We start from the raw sequence: 20,193 nt of genomic DNA on the forward strand, positions 1-20,193 counted from the left end.
AAAGTACCTCAAAATCTGTAATTGATAATTTAATAAAGATAGAAAGTGATAATTTGTCACTTTCTACAATTTTCATGCCATGGTGAGTTTCTATAGAAAATCGCCATCCAAAGATATTAGAGAAATATCTCAAAATCTTTAATCAGTAATTTTAAAAAGGACAAAAAGTGTTCATTTCCTTTTTTCTGCAATTTTTATGCCGTGGTGAGTTTCTATAGAAATTCACCACTCCAAAGAAATTAGAAAAATACGTTAAAATCTTTAATCTATAGCTTAAAAAAGAAAAGAAGTGTTCATTTGCTGTTTTCTACAATTTTGATGCCGTGGTGAGTTTCTATAGAAATTCACCACACGAACTTTTTTACGGAAATTTACCCCAAAAATTGTTCTCCAACTGAATTTACACTTAAAAAAATTCTAATACCATTCTGTGACCATTTATAGCCATGGTGAATTTCCATTTTACGTTATTTGTTATTGTTTTACTATCTGTTTTTAATTCGTTCCTTTATTCGTTACATTGAGCAATTGTTTTTCACCTACTTGCTACCACTATCTCTTGATATCTGTATCATCTTCTTTTAATTCCTTCTCTTTCCGATTTCATATTTTGTATTCTTTATTATTTATCATATAATTTTTGTTAATTGTATATATATCTTGATCACTTTGTTTACTTAGACACTAATTATTTTTTGCTTATTAACTAGAGAAAAAAATTAAAATAATTAAAACTTTACTTAAAAAACACAGCTTTTATTTAAAATTGTTTCCTCTACAACTCTGGAAAACTATTCTCCTTACATTTAATTCCTTTTTGAGACGGACAATCATTCACTCATTCCTCTCTTCCACGATGACATTCACCTCCTTTCACGTTTTCGTCTCATCATTATCATTACCGTTATTGTCCGTGCCCAGTTGCTTCCACTTCTAGCTCCAAAAATCCACCATGTTGACTAGTTTGCATTTTTTGAGCTCAAGTTTTGTGGGTCGGGCACGAAGTCAAGCACGTCCAAATATGGCCGACACATCACCAGTCGATTGAGAATGTGACATATTGATGTTGTTATTTGATGCTGTGCTGTGGTGTGATGAACCATTCAATTGCGGCACATGATGATTGCCATTGTGATGGGTGTGACCCAAAGTGGCAATGCCACCATATTTAATCGATGATGTGGAACCCACTGTGCCGGTAATCAAGTGTTTACGTGATGCAGATGAGGTGAGGTGAGTATTGCTGTGACCACCCACCAGAGTGCCGTTAGAACCTCCCGTGGTTCCATACAGACGATGCAACGAATATTGTTGCACGGATTCGAGATCTGATACCGATGATGTTATCTTTGAACGCACAGCCATTTTTTGCATGCTATTGTATTTATCACCAGCTGATAACTTAATGTCGGGTAAATGACCTGAGGATTGGGCATGAGTGGGATGCAGTGAGGAGGAGACATGATGATGGCCACCACTGCCAACACCATTGGTGGTTGACGTTGTCATGTGGGGTATATTTGTGGAGCGTGTTGATTTATTGGTTGTGGTAGTTATGGCAGCATTGCTAACTGTTGTGGTGCTTGTAATGGAGGCCACAACGGGACCGCTACCGCCACCATTTGCTGCTGACGGCGAGATATCGGCAAAACTGTAACATGACGATTTTTGCGAGGATGAGTTATTCAAACCACCAGTGGAAGAAGATGTTGACATGCGACATGAACGATGACGGGAAGAGGAAGACGGTTGCAGGAATTCATGATGAGCAGCCTCATCGGGTGTCATACGTTCCGCGGGATCCCATTCCAAACAACGGTAGAGGAAGTTGATAAAATGACGATCTTGGCACACTAAAACTTGCGACAAGGTTTTGGTGCCTGGGTTACGTTTGCGACCCTTTGAGTTGGTAACACAACGTGGGGCACCACGTGAATCGAAGAACAGACGACGCCGAGTGGCTGTGGCAATGAGATCTTTTGGCGGCAGTCCAAGTATTTCCATAATGCAGGCTAGCTGTTCAACTTCATTTTCACCGGGAAACAGGGGGAAACCGGTGTACAGTTCGGCGAGGATACAACCTGTAAAGATAAAACAAATTTTTGAAATTATTATTTCTTCAACTCAAAAAAGAAGAGAGGTGAATAGCATCATTAAATACTTTAAAATGTTAGAAGAAAATGAGGTGTAGCTTCAAATTTGTTTCCAAATTGTTGGATAAATGTCAATTGGTCGATTTTATGCAATTTCAACACGTGGCGAGTTTCTATAAAAATTCACCACATCCTGTTTTTAGTTTAAAAACACGAAATATTCAATTTCTAAACTATATTTAAAGAAATATAACTTCGCACACCTCGAATTTACCAAGTCATTAAGTGGCGGCGACTACTCTTTATATTCACCACTATCCATTTTGTGAACATATGAGGCGTTTTGCACTAATTTTGATAACAAATTGTTGGATACAGGTTAATTTGTCGATTTTATGCAATTTTTATCACGTGGTGAGTTTCAATAGAAATTCACCACACCTTGTTTTCGATTGCAATACATGACATATCGCATTTCTGAACTATTTATGGAGAAACTATTTAGAATAAGTCCATATTTCTCGAATTTCCCTAGAAATTAAGTGCTGGTGATTACTCTTTAAATTCACCACCATGAAATGTGTAAACAAATGAGGTGTTGTCTCTAATTTTAGTCCTAAAGATTGGATAAATCTCAATTTGTCGATTTTATGCAATTTCAATACATGGTGAGTTTCTATAGAAATGCACCACACCCTGGTTTTGATTGGTAATCACGATATATTGAATTTCTGAAGTATTCATGGCGAAATACATATCTTCATACTCCTCGGGTTTCTCAAGAAATTAATTTAATTAAGTGGTGCTGACTACTTAACTAAATTCACCACCATGCAATTTTGTAACCGCATTAGGTGTTGCCCCAAATTTTGAGTGATTGGGACTATTCTTTAAATTCACCACCATGAATTTTGTTCATTTTACAAAATGTTGTCTCAATTTTTTATTCCAAATTGTTAGATAAATATTAATTTGCTGATTTTATGTAATTTCACATCGTGGTGAGTTTCTACAAAAATTCACCTCACCTGGTTGCAAAACACGACATATTGAATTTCTAAATTATTTTTCAAAGAAATGATGTATGATAAACCCGTAATCCTCGAGTTTCCCCAAAAATTAAGTGGTGGTGACTACTATTTAAATTCACCACCATTAATTTTATACATTTCAAAATGTGTAGCCTCAAATTTTCAATTCAAATTGTTAGACAAATGTTATTCAGTTGATTTTATGCAATTTCACCACGTGGTGAGTTTCTTCAGAAATTCACCACACCTTGTTTTCGGTTGCAATTCATGAAATATTAAATTTCTAAACTTTCTAGAGATAAACATATTGTCTTTGACAATTTAAGGCAATTTTATGCAATGTTAAATTCTCATTTTTAATTTAATAAAAATATTTCAAATTATTCCCTGCCTTATTATGTTCTGAAAATGTCCTTTAATATTTCCAAACACTTTTGCTTCCAGGAAATAGCTATAAAATATGTTTCCTGGTCTATTTGTTTGTCACACAATAACTAACATGTATTTCATTATCATCTAAATTACATCTCAATTATGGCTTTTGTTCTCCATACAGGCGAATTTAATGTACTATGTATGGATGTACATAGAAGGTCAATTTTGTGTATGGCAAGGACTACAAAAGCCGCAAATTAACGAGGAAACTCAATACATTAGATTTTATCACAATGATAATTTGTGAAAATTACTAATACACGAACAATGTCAAACATGAATAGTTGGCAATTTTCAACACTGTTGCCTGTCCCCAGTAACAATATGCTAGCATATGTTTATGTGATGTATATAAAATAAAGGATATTTTCATTGTTGTTGTTGGCGGTGTTGTCTAAATGTAATTTAATACATGATGATGGGCAACAAAAGAGGAAATATATTAAAATGTCTCGGTAATGAGCAGAATATGAATAGAAGGGAACCTTTTCTTCTTGCCATGGAAATTTGATTGGGAAGATGACAAATATTCTAGGGATAACCAACCTGCCTTTCTCAATTCCAAAGAAAACATTGACCTCATTTGTTCCTTACGCTCTTAAACCATAAAAGGCCAGCAAATATTTATACATCCATGTTGGCCAAGACATTTGCATAGATTAATTGCTTACGCACGTGCGTGTTAATGTAAAGATGCTTTCATTGCCCCATAAACTTTTCTTCTAGGTTAATTCCGAACATTTGTAAGCGGAAATTGTTAGAGGATATTTATGTAGATTTCTGTTTTTTTCCTCTTCTATTACAAAGTAAATGAACTAGAAATTCAAGACCAATTGCAACACAGAAAAAAGAGTGTGAGCAAAAGAAAGAGCAACAGAAAGGTATTTATGTAAGGCAATGAAGAAAATCCTTTAAAAGGACTAATGGAAACACACACGTCTAAAGTAGACCATAGGCAAAAAAATCTCAATGAAGGAATTAAAATTCATAGAACCTATAATGAAAAAGTATAAAAAGGAGACACAGATTAAAAAGTTGCAATTGAGTTGAAAGAAGAAGAGACTTAAATGGAGGGAAACTGTGGTCAATAAAATGGAAAGACCCTCAAAAAATGTTGTCAACAAAATTAGCCATGTCGTGAATTTCATCTGAAATTTTCGTTCACTTTAAACTATTTAAAAAACGACAGGGACATCGTTCCCTTTGCAAAAAAATTTATTTTTTTTTTTGCTTTTTTCGAATACCAAAGTGTGGTGAATTTTGTAAAATTTCCCCAGGCGTTGGAACGAGATAATAAATCGTACAACGTTAACTTCTAAATACAAAATATATAGTGAAACCTTATTTTGTTGATTTTTTAAAAATTCCAAAGTTTTTGAGGTTATTCGGAAATTCACCACACCTTATAACATACATAAATGTTGTTTTAAAATTAATTCATGTAACGAAATAGTTTTGACTGCATTGTGCATTTCAGTGTAGTCTATACTTTAATATTTAAGATTATTACATTTTGGTGTAGATAATACAAATTCACCACTATTCAATTTCTTAAAGAATTAAGAAAAAAGTGTCAATTCATTTCTTTTTGAATTTGAATTAAAATATTTGTCAATTTCTGCAAATTTTAGAGTGTGGTGAGTTTTTGGTGAAATTCACCACACCTTAATTTTTACTCAGAATTTAGTCGAAATTTTTTTACACCAATAACAGTCACAAATTTGATTGTCCTCTTAGGGTAAGACAACATTTTGAGCATATTTTCAATGTAAGATTTCAACACACTCTACAATTTTGAATTTTTTACTTTAAATTTAATATTTATTTGAAATTTACAATTTTTAATTGAATAGGAAGCAAAATATTTGCTAATTTCTGCAAGTTTTTGAGTGTGGATCGTTTCTCTAGAAATTCACCACACTAATTTTTCCTTAGAAAGTAGCTAAAAAAAATTGTGACAGTGACGTTTATTATACGGTAGTTATTTGATGATTTGAACTAAGTTTTTTTAGTTCCTTTTGTCATGATTTTCGGCAAGTTCAATTCAAAAAACCGTAATATTTGTTTCTACTCCACTCATACATTCCATAAAAACATGCCTAGGTACCTTTAAATATGAGGAAGATTTCAGAATAACATGATAAGTCTACTACTCCACTAATAAAAGTTAGATACATTCGGTAGAAACATTCCTGGCTACCTTTAAATATGAGGAGGATATCAGAATAACATGTTGGGTCTGCTAGCCTTCTGTGAAACGAAGGTTAGTACTATAATTCACGATCATTATCGATCAAATGCCTTGGATTGAAAGCATTGTGACATCAAGACTTGGGAAAGAATGTAAAGTAGATCTGGTTAAGTACGGTTCAGATAACCCAGATGGTAGACTGGTTCCCACATAGTCATAAAAACTTGATACGAATAAATAAATAGAAGAACTAGCAGGAGCAGCATCATCCTTCAATGATTTCTAGAGGATGTCCCTAAAGGACAACACTGAAAGTATTTAAAAAGGACATATTCAGGTTGAAGTAGGGTCCAATAACCACCGAAATTAGTAGAAATGAAAAGTACCCAATTCTAAATTAAAGATAAAATTGTCAATATCGATTTTTGTATTTGGAATTTTATGTTATGCTTTTATTTAAGAAAATTCAACTTTCGTATTAACACAGTTCCATATTTTAGATTTTTGGCTGAGTCTACCTTCGAAATTTGGTTGATTTATGCAAATTCCGCGGTGTGGTGAGTTTCTGTAAAAATTCACCACACTTCGATTTTACTTGGAAATAATTTCTAATCAATTTCTAAACTATAACGAATAATTTAGAAGAGTTTTTTCCGAATAACAAATATTACAAGATGTTTTTTCACAAATTGCGGCTATAATGCTTTTATAGGAACCCTGAGAACCAAACAACTGCTTAACACTGAGTGCATAATGCTTTTTTTCAATTTCAGCGTTTGACAACGTATTATCTATTATTTTCTTCCTTTGGTTATGCATGATATTGTTTTGAATATTTATTCATGTAAAGGGTTCGTCAGGAAAAAAGTATTATTTATCAATTATCTGTATGTACGACAAAAATGAATCTATTTGTGCAAATTTCAGAAGAAACTCACTATTGCTCTGTTCCAGAACCTGCAACAAGCTACTATTTTTTACTACGATAACATTTTTTCCTTATTGTTATCGAAAAAATAGTAAAAATTAGTAGATTCTTGCAGTACTGGAACACACCATATGGCTCTTTTTTACTTGGAAATAATTTCAAACAAATTTCCACATTATTTAGAATGGCTGTTATCAATAAGAACTAAATAACAAGCATTTCCAGTGATGTTGTGGTTTTTCACCCTGATTTGCGGCTGTAATACGTTTATAGGAACCACGGAAATGCTTAAGACATTATTTTAAATTTATGCCTTTAATAATGCACGATATGTATGTTTTTAAATATTTATTTAAAAAAATCTAACCCATTTTTTTCAATATCAACGTTTGACAATGCATGATTATTTTTATTTAATATTTCTTTACGAAAATTCAAGCCTACCTTGAAAACACATCATCCATAAATTTTTAGCTGAATGTACAAACAAAAATATATAATGTTATGCAAATTTCTCGGTGTGGTGAGTTTCTTCCGAAATTCACCACACCTCGCTATCGCTTGGAATTCATTTACAATAAATTCCTAAGTTATTTTATAGGGACGATAAGAGCTTTTTATAACCACAACGTAATTTTTAGAAAAATTTTCAAACTAAAATTTAATTAAAAATTCCAAAAATTATTGCCTACCATTTGTACTGCGGCAATTGAAACCCCAAAATCCTTATCACCCCCTTCTCTAATTTTATTACATTACCAAATAACATATCGAAAAACACTCCATAACATTCAATGACCAACTACTGCATGATTTTCATGTTGTTTGGTGGTTTATTTTCATTGCAATATTGAGAACGAATCATTACAAAGATGTACTTTATGATGACGTTGTTGACGACTCTATTGTTTAAATAATTGGCGTTTAGTCAAGGATTCTGGGCAAACAAGATTTTATAATGGCCGCCGCAATATACTCTTGAGTATTTTTAATTTTGCATCTAGCTAGCTGGCTGGTTGGTTGGTCATTTGCAAAAGTGTTTTGGCCCAACTAAATCATTGGCTATAAAATTTATATTTTCACAAAATCAACAAAAATACCAAACATAAATGTATGAATGTGGTTTGTTTTCCAGGCAAAGGTCAAGGCTAATGCAGACTGCTAAATGTGCTGGAAATTAGAAAAATAAGAGAAACAAGGGTAATACACATATTTTCTGCAGATTTGTTTGTTGTTTGCTCTTGGAGAAAATGAATAATTTAGCCATTGAATGAATGGCAGCAGAATGCATTGCAATGATGGTTGTAATGATTAGAACCTTGCTGTTTTTTAATTGCAAGGGATTTTTCTTGCATAATGATTTATCAAATGCAAAGAATGCAACAAGGGAAAGAGAGATTTCAATTAGTGGTGATTAGAAGGAAAATTAATGAAGACAGCAATGTGAAAACTATTTGCTATCAAAGTCTGTGTTGGAGAAGGGTATTTATTTTTGTTTAAAGGACGTCTGATAAATGAATATTCGTATTGCATCTCATAATATACTATATATTATATAAGGGGGAAACAGTCGATTATCTTGAAATCTATAACTTTTTTTAAATATCATTAAGCGATAAATTGTGCATTCATCCATAATGTTTCACCTGTTAAACTTTGACAGGTGTAAAATCTTCACCATCAATAAGATATTCATTTGCTGACTTATTTGCTCAGGGCGACAACTCTTCCTTCTACCTTATATTTAAGTTGGACCTGATGCTTATTTGTGAAGGTTACTCGAAGTCGGAAATGTTCGTGCCATAGCCATTTTTACTAAAAATTGAAATCCGCGAAGTCAGAAATTTTCTAGCCATACTCGTTTTGCACTAAAAATTAAATTCTTTTTATGAAATATTGAAATAATAAAACGAATACTTTTATTTAAGAATCTTAATCTACTTTAACACATTTTACTTATCTCTCTCTAATCAAATAAAACTCTCATAACGTAAGTCTTTATTTTATCAGTTAATTAATGCATTGCATTTAAAACATGAAATTAAAAACTTATCTACACGTTCAGTACTCAGCTCGCATTAGCAATATTAATAATTATTTCCTCTTAAACGCCTTGGCAAATATTTCATTTAAAATCCTTCATTATGGAAAAATGTGAGAGGAAAAGAAACCGACGAGGAACAGGAAACAAAGACAAAAGTGTTAAGGCAAGAAATGAATTCAAACTAATGGAAAGTCGCATATCCATTAGGATTAGCTGTCATATTTTCATATGTATGCATACATATGAGGATATCTATGTGATATATTAATGTAAACACAGAAATATATGAATATGCTGGTTGGTATATAAGGGTGTGCAAGTAGAAAAAATAAATAAAATTGGAATAAATTAATTGCACTGGGTAATCAAGGATTAATGTCATAAAAATGTATGTATGCCAGACGGATATCAGACAGCAACAATTATAAGAAACTTAATGCCATTGACTTCAAGGCTCTTTGTTGTAAGGTTTAACTGTTTTGTCGTATACATATGTATTTCAACAATCGAATTAAATACATTTCTACACCATTTTCACATGTAATTCGAATAATTTCAGTTGTAATTCGAAACATTTCTATTTCATACAAATAGAATAATTCAAATAACAAATGGAAAAATTCGAATTACAAATGAAATAATTCGAATTATAAATGAAATAATTCGAATTTCAAGTGGAACTCTCAAATTACAAATGAAATAATTCGAAATTCAATTGGAATTCTCAAAGTACAAGTTAAATGATTCGAATTTCAAATCAAATACTCAAATTACAACTGAAATTCTTGGAATTACATGTGAAAATGGTGTAGTTTTACAACAGCAACAATTGAATAGAATTCTCTCAATCATTCTAGTTCTTACTTTCCATGTTATTGATGTACATTTATTTACGTTTGTTTTGCTACAATTATGCAATTATCGCTTAGTTTGCATTGTTTTTTGTACTCTTTCATGTTTGTCTTGATAGTTGTGACGTCATTGCTTCGATTCTCTTGTGTTTGTCGCCCTCTAGCCCGTATATTTGTGTGTGCGTCTGTGTGTTTTATGCGCAGTTGGTTTCTAGACACTAGAATCTAGATGTTGCCAGATTTTCTAGAGGAATCGGCTTTGAGACAGTTAGTTCAGTTGTAAATCTACTCGCAAACTAAGAACGTCAGCTAGTAAAGAATTAAAGGAAAGCTGGGTGCACTAGAATTAAGCTGTGTGCTTAGTAAATAAAGTCGACTGGGGTTAAGTGTAATAAAGTCAATAAAGCATTGTATAATCTTAATATAAACGAACCCTGTTTTGTTTGGTGCAAATCGTATCGGGAAATAAAACGACGTCGATTAGTTAAACGTCAATGAAATTTCTTTAAGTTTACCACCACCGCTGCAATTTTCATACGGTCTTTAAAGAAGAATCCCACTTCTATGAGCTTTTCTTGCTTTTGGGAATATATATGTACCAAGGATTTGTAAGAGCACAGTTCGGAATCTTACCGCATATTCACCCTTCATGCGAACCACCCCAATATTTTCTGGTCTACGAAGGATATGTTTGCAGAAAAGAAACAACATTTTCCGTGTTTAAACATGTGTTTGTTTGCCTGATGATGAAAGTATGATGTTCTGGTATTCCGGAAAGTGAACTACATACATACTAACATTGTATATGTATTTTTAATTAAAAGTATGCAACAAACAAAATGCTACTAATTTGTAGATGTAACTAATTTACATACATACATACAAATATAATATTTGTATTAACAGTGGGGAAGAATTGTAATGAAACACTTGATTCGATTCAAGTTCAACAAAAATCGAATTGGAGCAAAAATATTTTCAAAAATTTCAAGTAATTGATACAGTTCAACAAAAAAAATGAAAGAACTCCTAGGAGATTTACCGAAATAAAAGTATCAATTAAATATAAATTCCTGAGCGATTTAGAGAAACGTGAAAAAATTTTAGTAAAAAAACCAGATGTCCCAATGAAGAATGATCTAGTTCACTCAAAGGAATCATACATATGTCAAGACGGATTAAATTAAATTATTCTCGTCATGTTTAACTGATGAATTTGTTTAATGCCAGAAAAGTGGCAATTAAGGATGGAAGATTTACTGAAACGACTGAAGTCACTGAACAAATATTTCTCGTACCAGAACCAGATGGCCAAATAAAAATGAACTAGTTCTCTCATAAGACCCACAAATGTGGAATTAAATAGAGAGCTTCACATAGCTCTCAAATCCATACCGCAGGAAAATACTTCGATATTCATCCAGTGGCTTTAGCTTTAAACTTGGTGAACAAATTTTTAAAAATAGGATTTCTACTGACTTAGTATTTGAACTAAAATTGCGTGCTTACGAACACGATCTTGCAATGAAGAATGAACTTCTTCACTCAAAAGACATATTTTGCATATGTGGTTAAATCATTCTTACCTTGACGGCATAAATCGCAGTGCACACAGAGATTTTGAATTAAATAGAGAGAGTGGTAACTTTTCAGATAGAACCCAAATTTACACGGCAGGTAAAAATTCATTCATGATTGCCCTGAATGTGTTTTAGCCAACAGTGCCATCTATTATTGCATAGTCGCAATTTATGCAGACAAATATGGTGTGTGTCATTGATAACGTCATTATTGGAGTTGTTAATGGAGTAATATTATAATTACAGTAGGTGAAACTTGCAGATCCAAACCAAAACCGCTATTAGTGTCAATTCTAAATTGTGACTTGGATTCCCTAGGGAAAGTAAAGGATAAATAATATAGTTTTTTAGGACATAATCTCATATGGTTTTCACTTGGTGTTGAATTTTCAACTAGAAGGATTTCTACTCCCTTCGAAGTTGAACTACCAGTCGTCAGAAATATGTGTGTGTACCATACATACATTTAAGTTTCCTCGGCTTGATTATTTTGCACATATGCGCCAAAAGTGCCATCTACAAAGGCACAGACGGAAAATTTGTGAATATGGTGTAAGACTTTGATAATCTAATTGTTAGCATTGTCTGCAGTAGGTGGCATTTATAGATTAACCAAAATCGCTAATAGAAGTTGTGTTTATTCCTACTTATCCTAATTATAGAATTATTTTCCTAGGAGAACCATCTTGTAAAACACATTTTTGCTGATCAATTTAGTCTGGATTGGACTTCATTTTCAAAGAGGTTTCTATCAGAAGCAACATCTGCAGGTAATTAAGCAGTGGTGCATATCTTCACTTTGTTACAGAACAAAGACAGTAAATTGTGGAAAAATCTTTATATTATTTTTTTCTTACGTATTATACCTTACTATGTCACTGTGCAACATTTTTAAGGTAATCATGTGCAAACAATTTAAACGTAGGCGATTTTGAAAGTGCAAACCCAAACGACAAAAACCCAAGTTGAGTTTTGTAATGTCAGATCCAGCGTGGATTTTATGATCCTATCCAAACATAGTTAAATGTTGATTTTTTAACGGAATTCGGGGCTATATCTCTGATATCTATGCAAATCTTCTTTTGTATTCTGAGATAAATTTGCAGATAAGGGCAAGAATAAAATATTTGAAGAAATAATGAATTCGAAAAACTACATTTATTGCCTCAAATTTTGTAATATATAAAAAAATTCCATAATTTGTATATATTTCGCACCATATCTCTCCAAAACTGTTAAATTTTTCTTAACGTTTTCTTTTGGAAAAATATTCTCTGGATTGTAATACACAACTCTTTAGAACATGCCATTGTTGTAAAACGCCCATATCAATTTGTTTTAAGTATATTTTTAAAATACCGTAGAAACAATATGAAATAAGCATTTTAGAATTTGAGAATGTTCTGAAAAATTGCTGAGAACATTAACTGGAAGATTTTTGGAAAAGTTTACTTTGTTCAACTGCCAATAGTTTAGCTGATACCTACCAGAATTCCAGAAATTGTGTAAAGTGTTCTATATTTGATCGATTTTGATGCCCAGTCGTGCGATTCTCTAACTTATTTTAAGAGTTACCGACAAATGTAGGTAAGATTGAAATGGTTATAATTTCGGTAATTAACGAATAAAAAGTAGTCGTTAAGTTCTACCGATCGCAAGAGTGGTATCAACTTTTATTTGAACATTCATAATTTTGCGATTTAATGTTACCGATTTTTGGCGGTAACTCAAACAATGAGTTAGAGAATCGAACTACAGATGGAGTTTTTCCTTTATGGTATGTTCAACAGATAAGTTCTACTAGTTTAGACCTACAGTATTGCTAAAGACGTTATGACCAAACTCCCATATCCAAATTCCAGTATGACAAAATTTCTATTCGGCTTAGAGGCCTCCTCTATAAAATTCCTCCTATATAAAATTCGAATTGAACCAACTATGGATTTTGTAGTCTCTATATGTACTTTCAAAAAAATTCAGTTGTTTGCATTTTCAGTGTTGCATAGTGTTTTTTAGTACAAAAGCAGCGCCTCGAGGTAGTTTAGCTGTGGTGCATGTATTTACTAATTTTTTACTTTACTATATTCGATTTGCCGTATGGATTTCGAGATTAGACGGTGGTACCATATCAGTAAAAATATATACGAATAACCGATATCGTTTGGAATATACCATATAATCTTGTAATCTAATTTGGGGTACAGATCACTGAAACTGAACAAACGTATTTTCCTCTGCAGCCTTCCAAAACAATTTTTTTTTCAATTCACAATTATACGAATGATTAGATTAGAGCCCTTTGTGAGCTTAACTGAAAACTACTTTGATATATATGCAGCGGATCTGACAATTTAAATCCACTGGATATACTGAATCCTGTACAAAGAAGACGTGCTTAAAGTTTCTCAGATCACATATGACAACAGTGCCATCTATTTATGGAAACAACACCTACCAAAGATATACAATATTTCAAGATGGGACATTTCCATTGCTACTATACATCGGCAGATGGTACTGGTGGTCTAACATAATGTGAAGTTACAATATTGTGACATGAATTATGTTATATTTAACATAGTTCACATTGGTGTACGCGTTTGTTTCTGTTAATTGTCTGTTATACATAAACGCACTCTATGCTTGAATATTTAAATTGAACTCCATTGTGAATGATGTCTTTGCACCTACAGGTAGTTTTGACAAGGTGAAAGTCTTTACTAAGAGACTGATCATAAATATCGAGACTTTCCTATTAAGCAACAGATGGCGCTACACATACAAAAATCTTATATGTAATTTGTGAATCTCTATCAAAGAATGGCAAGTAAAAGTGTGTAATATATGGGCTCAAGTATCTATTAAAGAGCTGCTTCTTTGGCAGGGTATTGTAAAAATCTGCGCAAAACTGGACTTATGGGTCGATCTGGTATAGACCTGGCTTCTACAAACGTCTTGGCATATATTTGAGTCACAATTTACCTTGGGTGTCTTCAATTAAAGCATTTTAAGACCATAGGAATTAAAGCGGCATCTACATGTAGTTTGAAGTGATTACAAAGACGTATAATGCTAAGTTTACATTCCCGAAATCCACTCGATTTCAACTGTCAATTCCATAGATCAAACGTCAAATGAAATCTCATCTGGATTTCATTTGACGTTTAACCTATGGATTTGACAGTTGAAATCGAGTGGATTTCGTAAATGTAAACCAAGCATAATATTACAAGATGGGACATTTCCATTGCTACTATACATCGGCAGATGGTGCTGGTGGTCTAACGTAATGTGATGTTACGATATTGTGACATGAATTCTGTTATATTTAACATAGTTCACATTGGTGTACGCTTTTGTTCCTGTTAATTGTCTGTTATACATAAACGCACTCTATGCTTGAATATTTAAATTGAACTCCATTGTGAATGATGTCCAATCTTTACCACTTTATGTCTTTGGTGATTAATAGCGTTATGACTTCCTCACATTTTTTTTTTCTCAAAAATGATTTCCTGTAGTGAGAATGAGTTAACTTTTTCCTATTAATGCCTAAAATAACATGCATTCAATTTTATTATAAAGAAAGGCTCTGCACAAACCACTTTGAAAAAGAAAAAAATTTTGAAAAAATTCTATGAAATGAAAAAAAAAATCTCAACAAATTATTTCCTGTTCACGAATGAATGGCCTTTTGCCTATTAATGACTAAAATAACTTTTATTCCATTTAAGGTAAAAAGGTCCCGCACAAACCACTGTCCCCCATACCTTGTTTTGATTGAAATATCTGCTTATAGTGACTTAAACAAATTTTCAAATGTTCTGAAAAATAAAAACTTTAAAGGCTTTTTGTGCGGAATTATTTATCCTAAGCTTCAACATTTTCCCCACTGTCTAAGACAACTGATACCATTTTGCATTGTTTTCTCTATTTAATTTTGTTCCACTTTTTATTTACCCAGTGTGAATATAACTATCTACGATATTTATATGACAAACCACCCAGATATGTGCAGATGTGCACCAAGGGACACATTGCTTGATTGGCAACAAAATAAGGAAAAACACCAACAAACACTCACCCAAACTCCACATATCAATGGCAGTGCCATATTGCAGACCCAATATGACTTCGGGTGAACGATAGAATCTCGATTGGATGTAGGTGTAGACTTTGCGATTGACATAACATGAGCTGCCAAAATCAATGACCTTTATTGAGCTGCTGCCTCGTTGTTTAAGGAGTATGTTTTCCTAAAAATTATTAAAATGAATGTCAATTAAAAAGGGAATTTTTATTAAATGAAATTTTTCACTTACCGGTTTGAGATCACAGTGTATAATATTCTCTTTATACAACAGACGTAAACATTTTACAATGGAATTGCAAAAACGTCGTATTAAACTCATACTAAAGCCATTGTAGTTGTTCTTTTTGATCAGCTCATATAAATTAAGACTGTAACGAGAAGAAGAAGAAGAGAAAGAAAACAAATTAGTATTAGCATTTGTGTTGTAAGAGTTTGGAATTTGATAGACACAGAAATTACCAAGCAATTTAAGTTGTTTATTTGCAGAAAACCGAAAATCAAAACAAACCCAAACACCGAATGAAGGAAAAGGTATTTGCTGGTATTTAGTATTTTTTATATAATAAACCATAAAAATATATATTAACCTTGTCAAAATTATTTTGCTTTTTATTTATTTATTTATTTTTATTGTTCGTTTTTTTACTGTTGTTGCTTCCTACCAAAAAAATTGTCCTTGTTCTTTTTTTGTTGGTGAATAATAACTAAAGCCTTATCAGTTAATTAATCAGTTCACCCTAAAACAACAACTTTAATTTCTTACAGGTGTGTGTGGGTGAATGTTTGCTTGCTGCTTCCTTTTAATGTAAGCAAAAAATGCAATATTTTCTTTTCGTTAAGAAGAGCAACAAAGCCCTGGTAGGCCGTAATATTTTTTAGGGGTTTCTTTTTCTTTCTTTGTTATTTCCACATCGAAGTCAACGAAATATTTATTAAACATGCAATGCAAATTAAAACCACATAAAAAAATATATAACGAATAATAACAAATAAAAATAATAATTTGACTTTTTTTGTATTAACCCCTGCCAAAGGGGCGGAACTTAAGTTTCATTATATGAGTTGTGGGTTCTCAAAGGACCAGCACAAAAAATCATGTAAAATGCATGAAGTGATGAAAATTGTTTTACTAGACAAAGTTAATGTTCAGGTGATGCACAAACTTGTGGGGTAATTTTAAAAATTGAGAGTGTCTTTTGAACCTTTAAGAAGGTATTATTTTATTATTTAGGCTTGTAGTGTCATCTATCAGTTTTTAGGAACGACATCTGCCTGTAATGGTTAATGTTATCAAAGATATATAAAATAATGAGATAGGGAATTTACGTTGCTATTATAAATCGGTAGATGGCGCTGGTGGTCTAACATAATGTGATGTTGTGATATTGGTGTACGTTCTTAGTTCTGTTGTATTCTGTTAATTGTTTGTTATACATAAACGCCCTCTATGCTTGAATATTAAAATTTAACTCCATTGTGCATGATGTCAAATCTTTACCATTGTACGTCCTTGATGTTATTCGATAGTGTTAGAATTACCGTTTTCACAGGTAGGTGGTACACCACCAGAACTTTTTTATTTCATTCTTCTGGGCAGAGACTGAAGCCTCGGATATGTCTTATACTAATATTTTAAATATTCTCCGTTTCCTTCGACTGTGAGAAAGGAAACCGAATTTCAAATTAATTTATGCTTGTAGACTTTCAGCAAAGGCTCTCATCAATGCTTGTAGTTACATCTTGTAATTCATAGAAACTATATGTGCAGTAAGGTCTGCAATGGTTAATGCCGGCGATAGTTTCAGAATTGCGAATTTCACGGATAGGTGGCATATCATCATTTAATCGAATAATTTTCTTATTCCTTTTTTCTGAGTTTGAAATCTATGACATACTTTATACTAATTTTTAAATATTTTTCGTGCAAGAAGCTCGAAACAAAATTTTAAAATTATATTCTGAGTAACGCTTGTAGTGCCATCTATCAATTCATTGAAACAGTTTATTCAATGAGACGGAAAAGGTTGTTGTAGCAGCATAGAAACCTACGCAGAAGCATAGGTTTGATGCTGGGTTGACAGTCGCTGGACAAAACACTATGGTTTCGGGTCAATCCGGTACGAAAGAAGAAGATAGACGGCAATGGTTGATGTCTGCGAGATTTCTATAATTGCTATTTTCACGGATAGATATTACATCTTCACAGTTATGTACTCGTATATATACCTCGATTGATTTTTTTTAATTTTTGTGGATAGAGACTGTAAGCTTGGGTATGTCGTTATCAAGATAATGATGTAGAGAGTTAAAACTAACCTATATGAGATTTTTGAGGTATTCTGAAAACACATAGACTCATAAACGCATCTAGTTTCCATTGCATGGAAACCAACCACATGAAACCACTATAGTGTGGACTTTAACCAAGTTAATGACTTCCATGACAGCCAGGGGATCTTTTTTGATATCATTAAAATTGGTTAATTTTTTTATTTAAGCAAATCTCAGATTTGATATTGCGTTCTAATTTCATTTAGATCTACAGAGCCATCTATAATTGCGTAGAAACGACCTGTAGATGTCTTATCACTTTCTTTAGTACATGTGGTTTCTACATAATCCAAAAAAGTAGCATTCCAAAGTCTTTAAAAGTGTTTCCACAATCGATATTTTCTGAGAGGTAGTGAAGTACCTGGTTTGTATATTCAGTTTGGAATAATTGTAATACAATATCCCCTAGAAGGTTTATAGGCTAATATCAGTTTTGTAACAATCCTCAATATGTTGGATATTAGTCTCATGCAAAACGTATAACTCTACTGCAACTGAGAAACGACTCAAATATCTGAATATGTGTCTCTGCTGATTTAAATTTTGATATTTAAGGGTTTTGATATTAGTCTGATGCAAAACACATTGAAAACGACTCATAGGTGACTCACCATATTGTAAATTAACATTATGTTAGACCCCAGCGCCACCTGCCGATGTATAGTAGCAATGGAAATGTTCCATCTTGTTATATTATACATCTTTGGTTTAGTGTTGGTTTTTCAGTAGGTGTCGCTTTTGACCATAAATTTTAGCGTGTACACGACTATTAAGGTTTACAAAGACATACAATGGTAAAGATTGGACATCATGCACAATGGAGTTAATGTTTAATATTCAATCATAGAGGGCGTTTATGTATAACAGACAATTAACAGAAACAAAAGCGTACACCAATGTGAACTATGTTAAATATAACATAATTCCATGTCACCATATTGTAACATCACATTATGTTAGACCACCAGCGCCATCTGCCGATATATACTAGCAATGGAAATGTCCCATCTTATTGTATTACATATCTTTGAGATGTATTTGGTTTTTTCATAGATGAAATTCTTTCCATTCCTAAAATTGCCATTATAACGACGTTAGGAAGGTTTATCTTTATCCTAAGAAGAATTGAATTATAACTATAACCAAAGTCTACAGTGCCTATTTTCAATGGATATTTTCTGAGAAGCAGTAAAACATATTTTATATATGTATATGTACATATAAAGTAGCCCTGAACTTTTTTTTTGCAATTTTAGTTTAGACTTGTTCAACAGTAGGTTGGATATTGGTCCCATACAAAACTTATAACTCTACTGCAGTAACGATCTATGTGTCTTTGCTGATTCCAGTTTTTTCCCCACTGCGGAGTACTGAGCTATCTACTGTAGTATGGAAACGAACTTCATTTCCAGTATTGATTATTCGTCAGTTTTGCTATATATTGTAGCGCGGACACGATACATGAATGTGTCTTTGCTGATATAGAGTTGCCATTCTCTCCATTCCCCAAATTGTCATAATAACGACATTAGGAATGTTTCTCAATGAACATTGAAGATGAATTAGAATCTTAAATACCTCGTTGTCAAGTCTTGCAACTAAAAAGAGAGACATTAGTCCCGGTCCACACTAGCGTGAATTTCATAAAAAAATTTCATGAAATTAGGTGTTCTTAAATCGAATTCCTCACTACAGCAAGTTTATGATTTTACTCTACTATGGACGTCGATCTAGAGACGCATAATTTCATATAAAAATTTCAGTGAAATTACTGTAGTATGGCCCGGGACTAAAGGACAATGGCTTATATGCTATTTTCATTGCTAAACTTTGGCACTTTTTCAGAAATTTCACAAGATTATTGTTCCGGTAATATTGTGAAATTTCTTATTGCATATTTCTTGGAAAATAAAAAATAATTTTTCCAAATCCTAACTTATTTGCTTCAGCAAGAGATTCTTTTTATCTTCAACCAACAATTGAAAATATATTCAATATGACCCCATGTCAACAAAAGGGTTAAACATATTGTTTAGTTTGCGGTTTTATGTGTGTTCTTTGCTTTCCTTCTTGGTTATACTGGACTAGAAAAGGCTTACTACCCTATCCTCATAAAAAGAAAAATAAACATGGTAAATTGTTTGAAAATACTTTGGCTTCATGCACAAAAACCCAGCCTTAGACACTTATTGTGAGCCTTAAGAAAGACAACAATTTTTGGGATTTTGTAGAAAATTCCAAATCTTTAATGCGTACCAAATTGTGAGAATTGTTTTGAAATGATTTTATGATTTGTTATTTGTGAAGATTATGGGGATTGTTGAAATTATGACAGCAAAAGATAAAAATACAGATGGGACATTCAAAGTAGGAAATATTTATAAAAACTTATCATAAATCTTAATAATACTTTAGTAGGTTTCGGTAGTAAAGGCAACTTATAACTGTCTCTAAAATATAAATTTAAAATCTAAGTTTAATTTAGTCAAATTGATCTAATTTTTCTTATATGCCAAGGCCATCTATATGTGGTTTGGGGTGGTAAGAGTCTATGCTATCATTAGCGTTGACAGTTACCCTAGTAGGCGGATTGGACATAACTCGTCAAGTGAATAT

At 32.5% G+C, this 20,193-nt stretch overlaps 1 protein-coding gene across 22 annotated transcripts in view; it reads right to left on the bottom strand.

The window, feature by feature from the left end:
* Positions 1-601: 601 nt before the first annotated feature.
* Positions 602-20,193, bottom strand: part of Dyrk2 (Dual-specificity tyrosine phosphorylation-regulated kinase 2) — a 234,205-nt gene continuing 214,613 nt past the window's right edge. For all 22 annotated transcript variants that reach the window (XM_073966893.1, XM_073966892.1, XM_073966905.1 and 19 more), the window contains 3 exons: positions 15,476-15,614; positions 15,238-15,409; positions 602-2,081 (listed from right to left, as the gene is read on the bottom strand). In XM_073966893.1, coding sequence (XP_073822994.1) covers positions 1,006-2,081; positions 15,238-15,409; positions 15,476-15,614 — 1,387 coding nt within the window. In that variant the 3' untranslated portion in view covers positions 602-1,005. The remainder of the gene's footprint in view (positions 2,082-15,237; positions 15,410-15,475; positions 15,615-20,193) is intronic.

This window comes from Musca autumnalis, unplaced genomic scaffold (genome assembly GCF_047663935.1).
Source record: "Musca autumnalis isolate F117 unplaced genomic scaffold, ASM4766393v1 scaffold_2, whole genome shotgun sequence".
NCBI lineage: Eukaryota > Metazoa > Arthropoda > Insecta > Diptera > Muscidae > Musca > Musca autumnalis.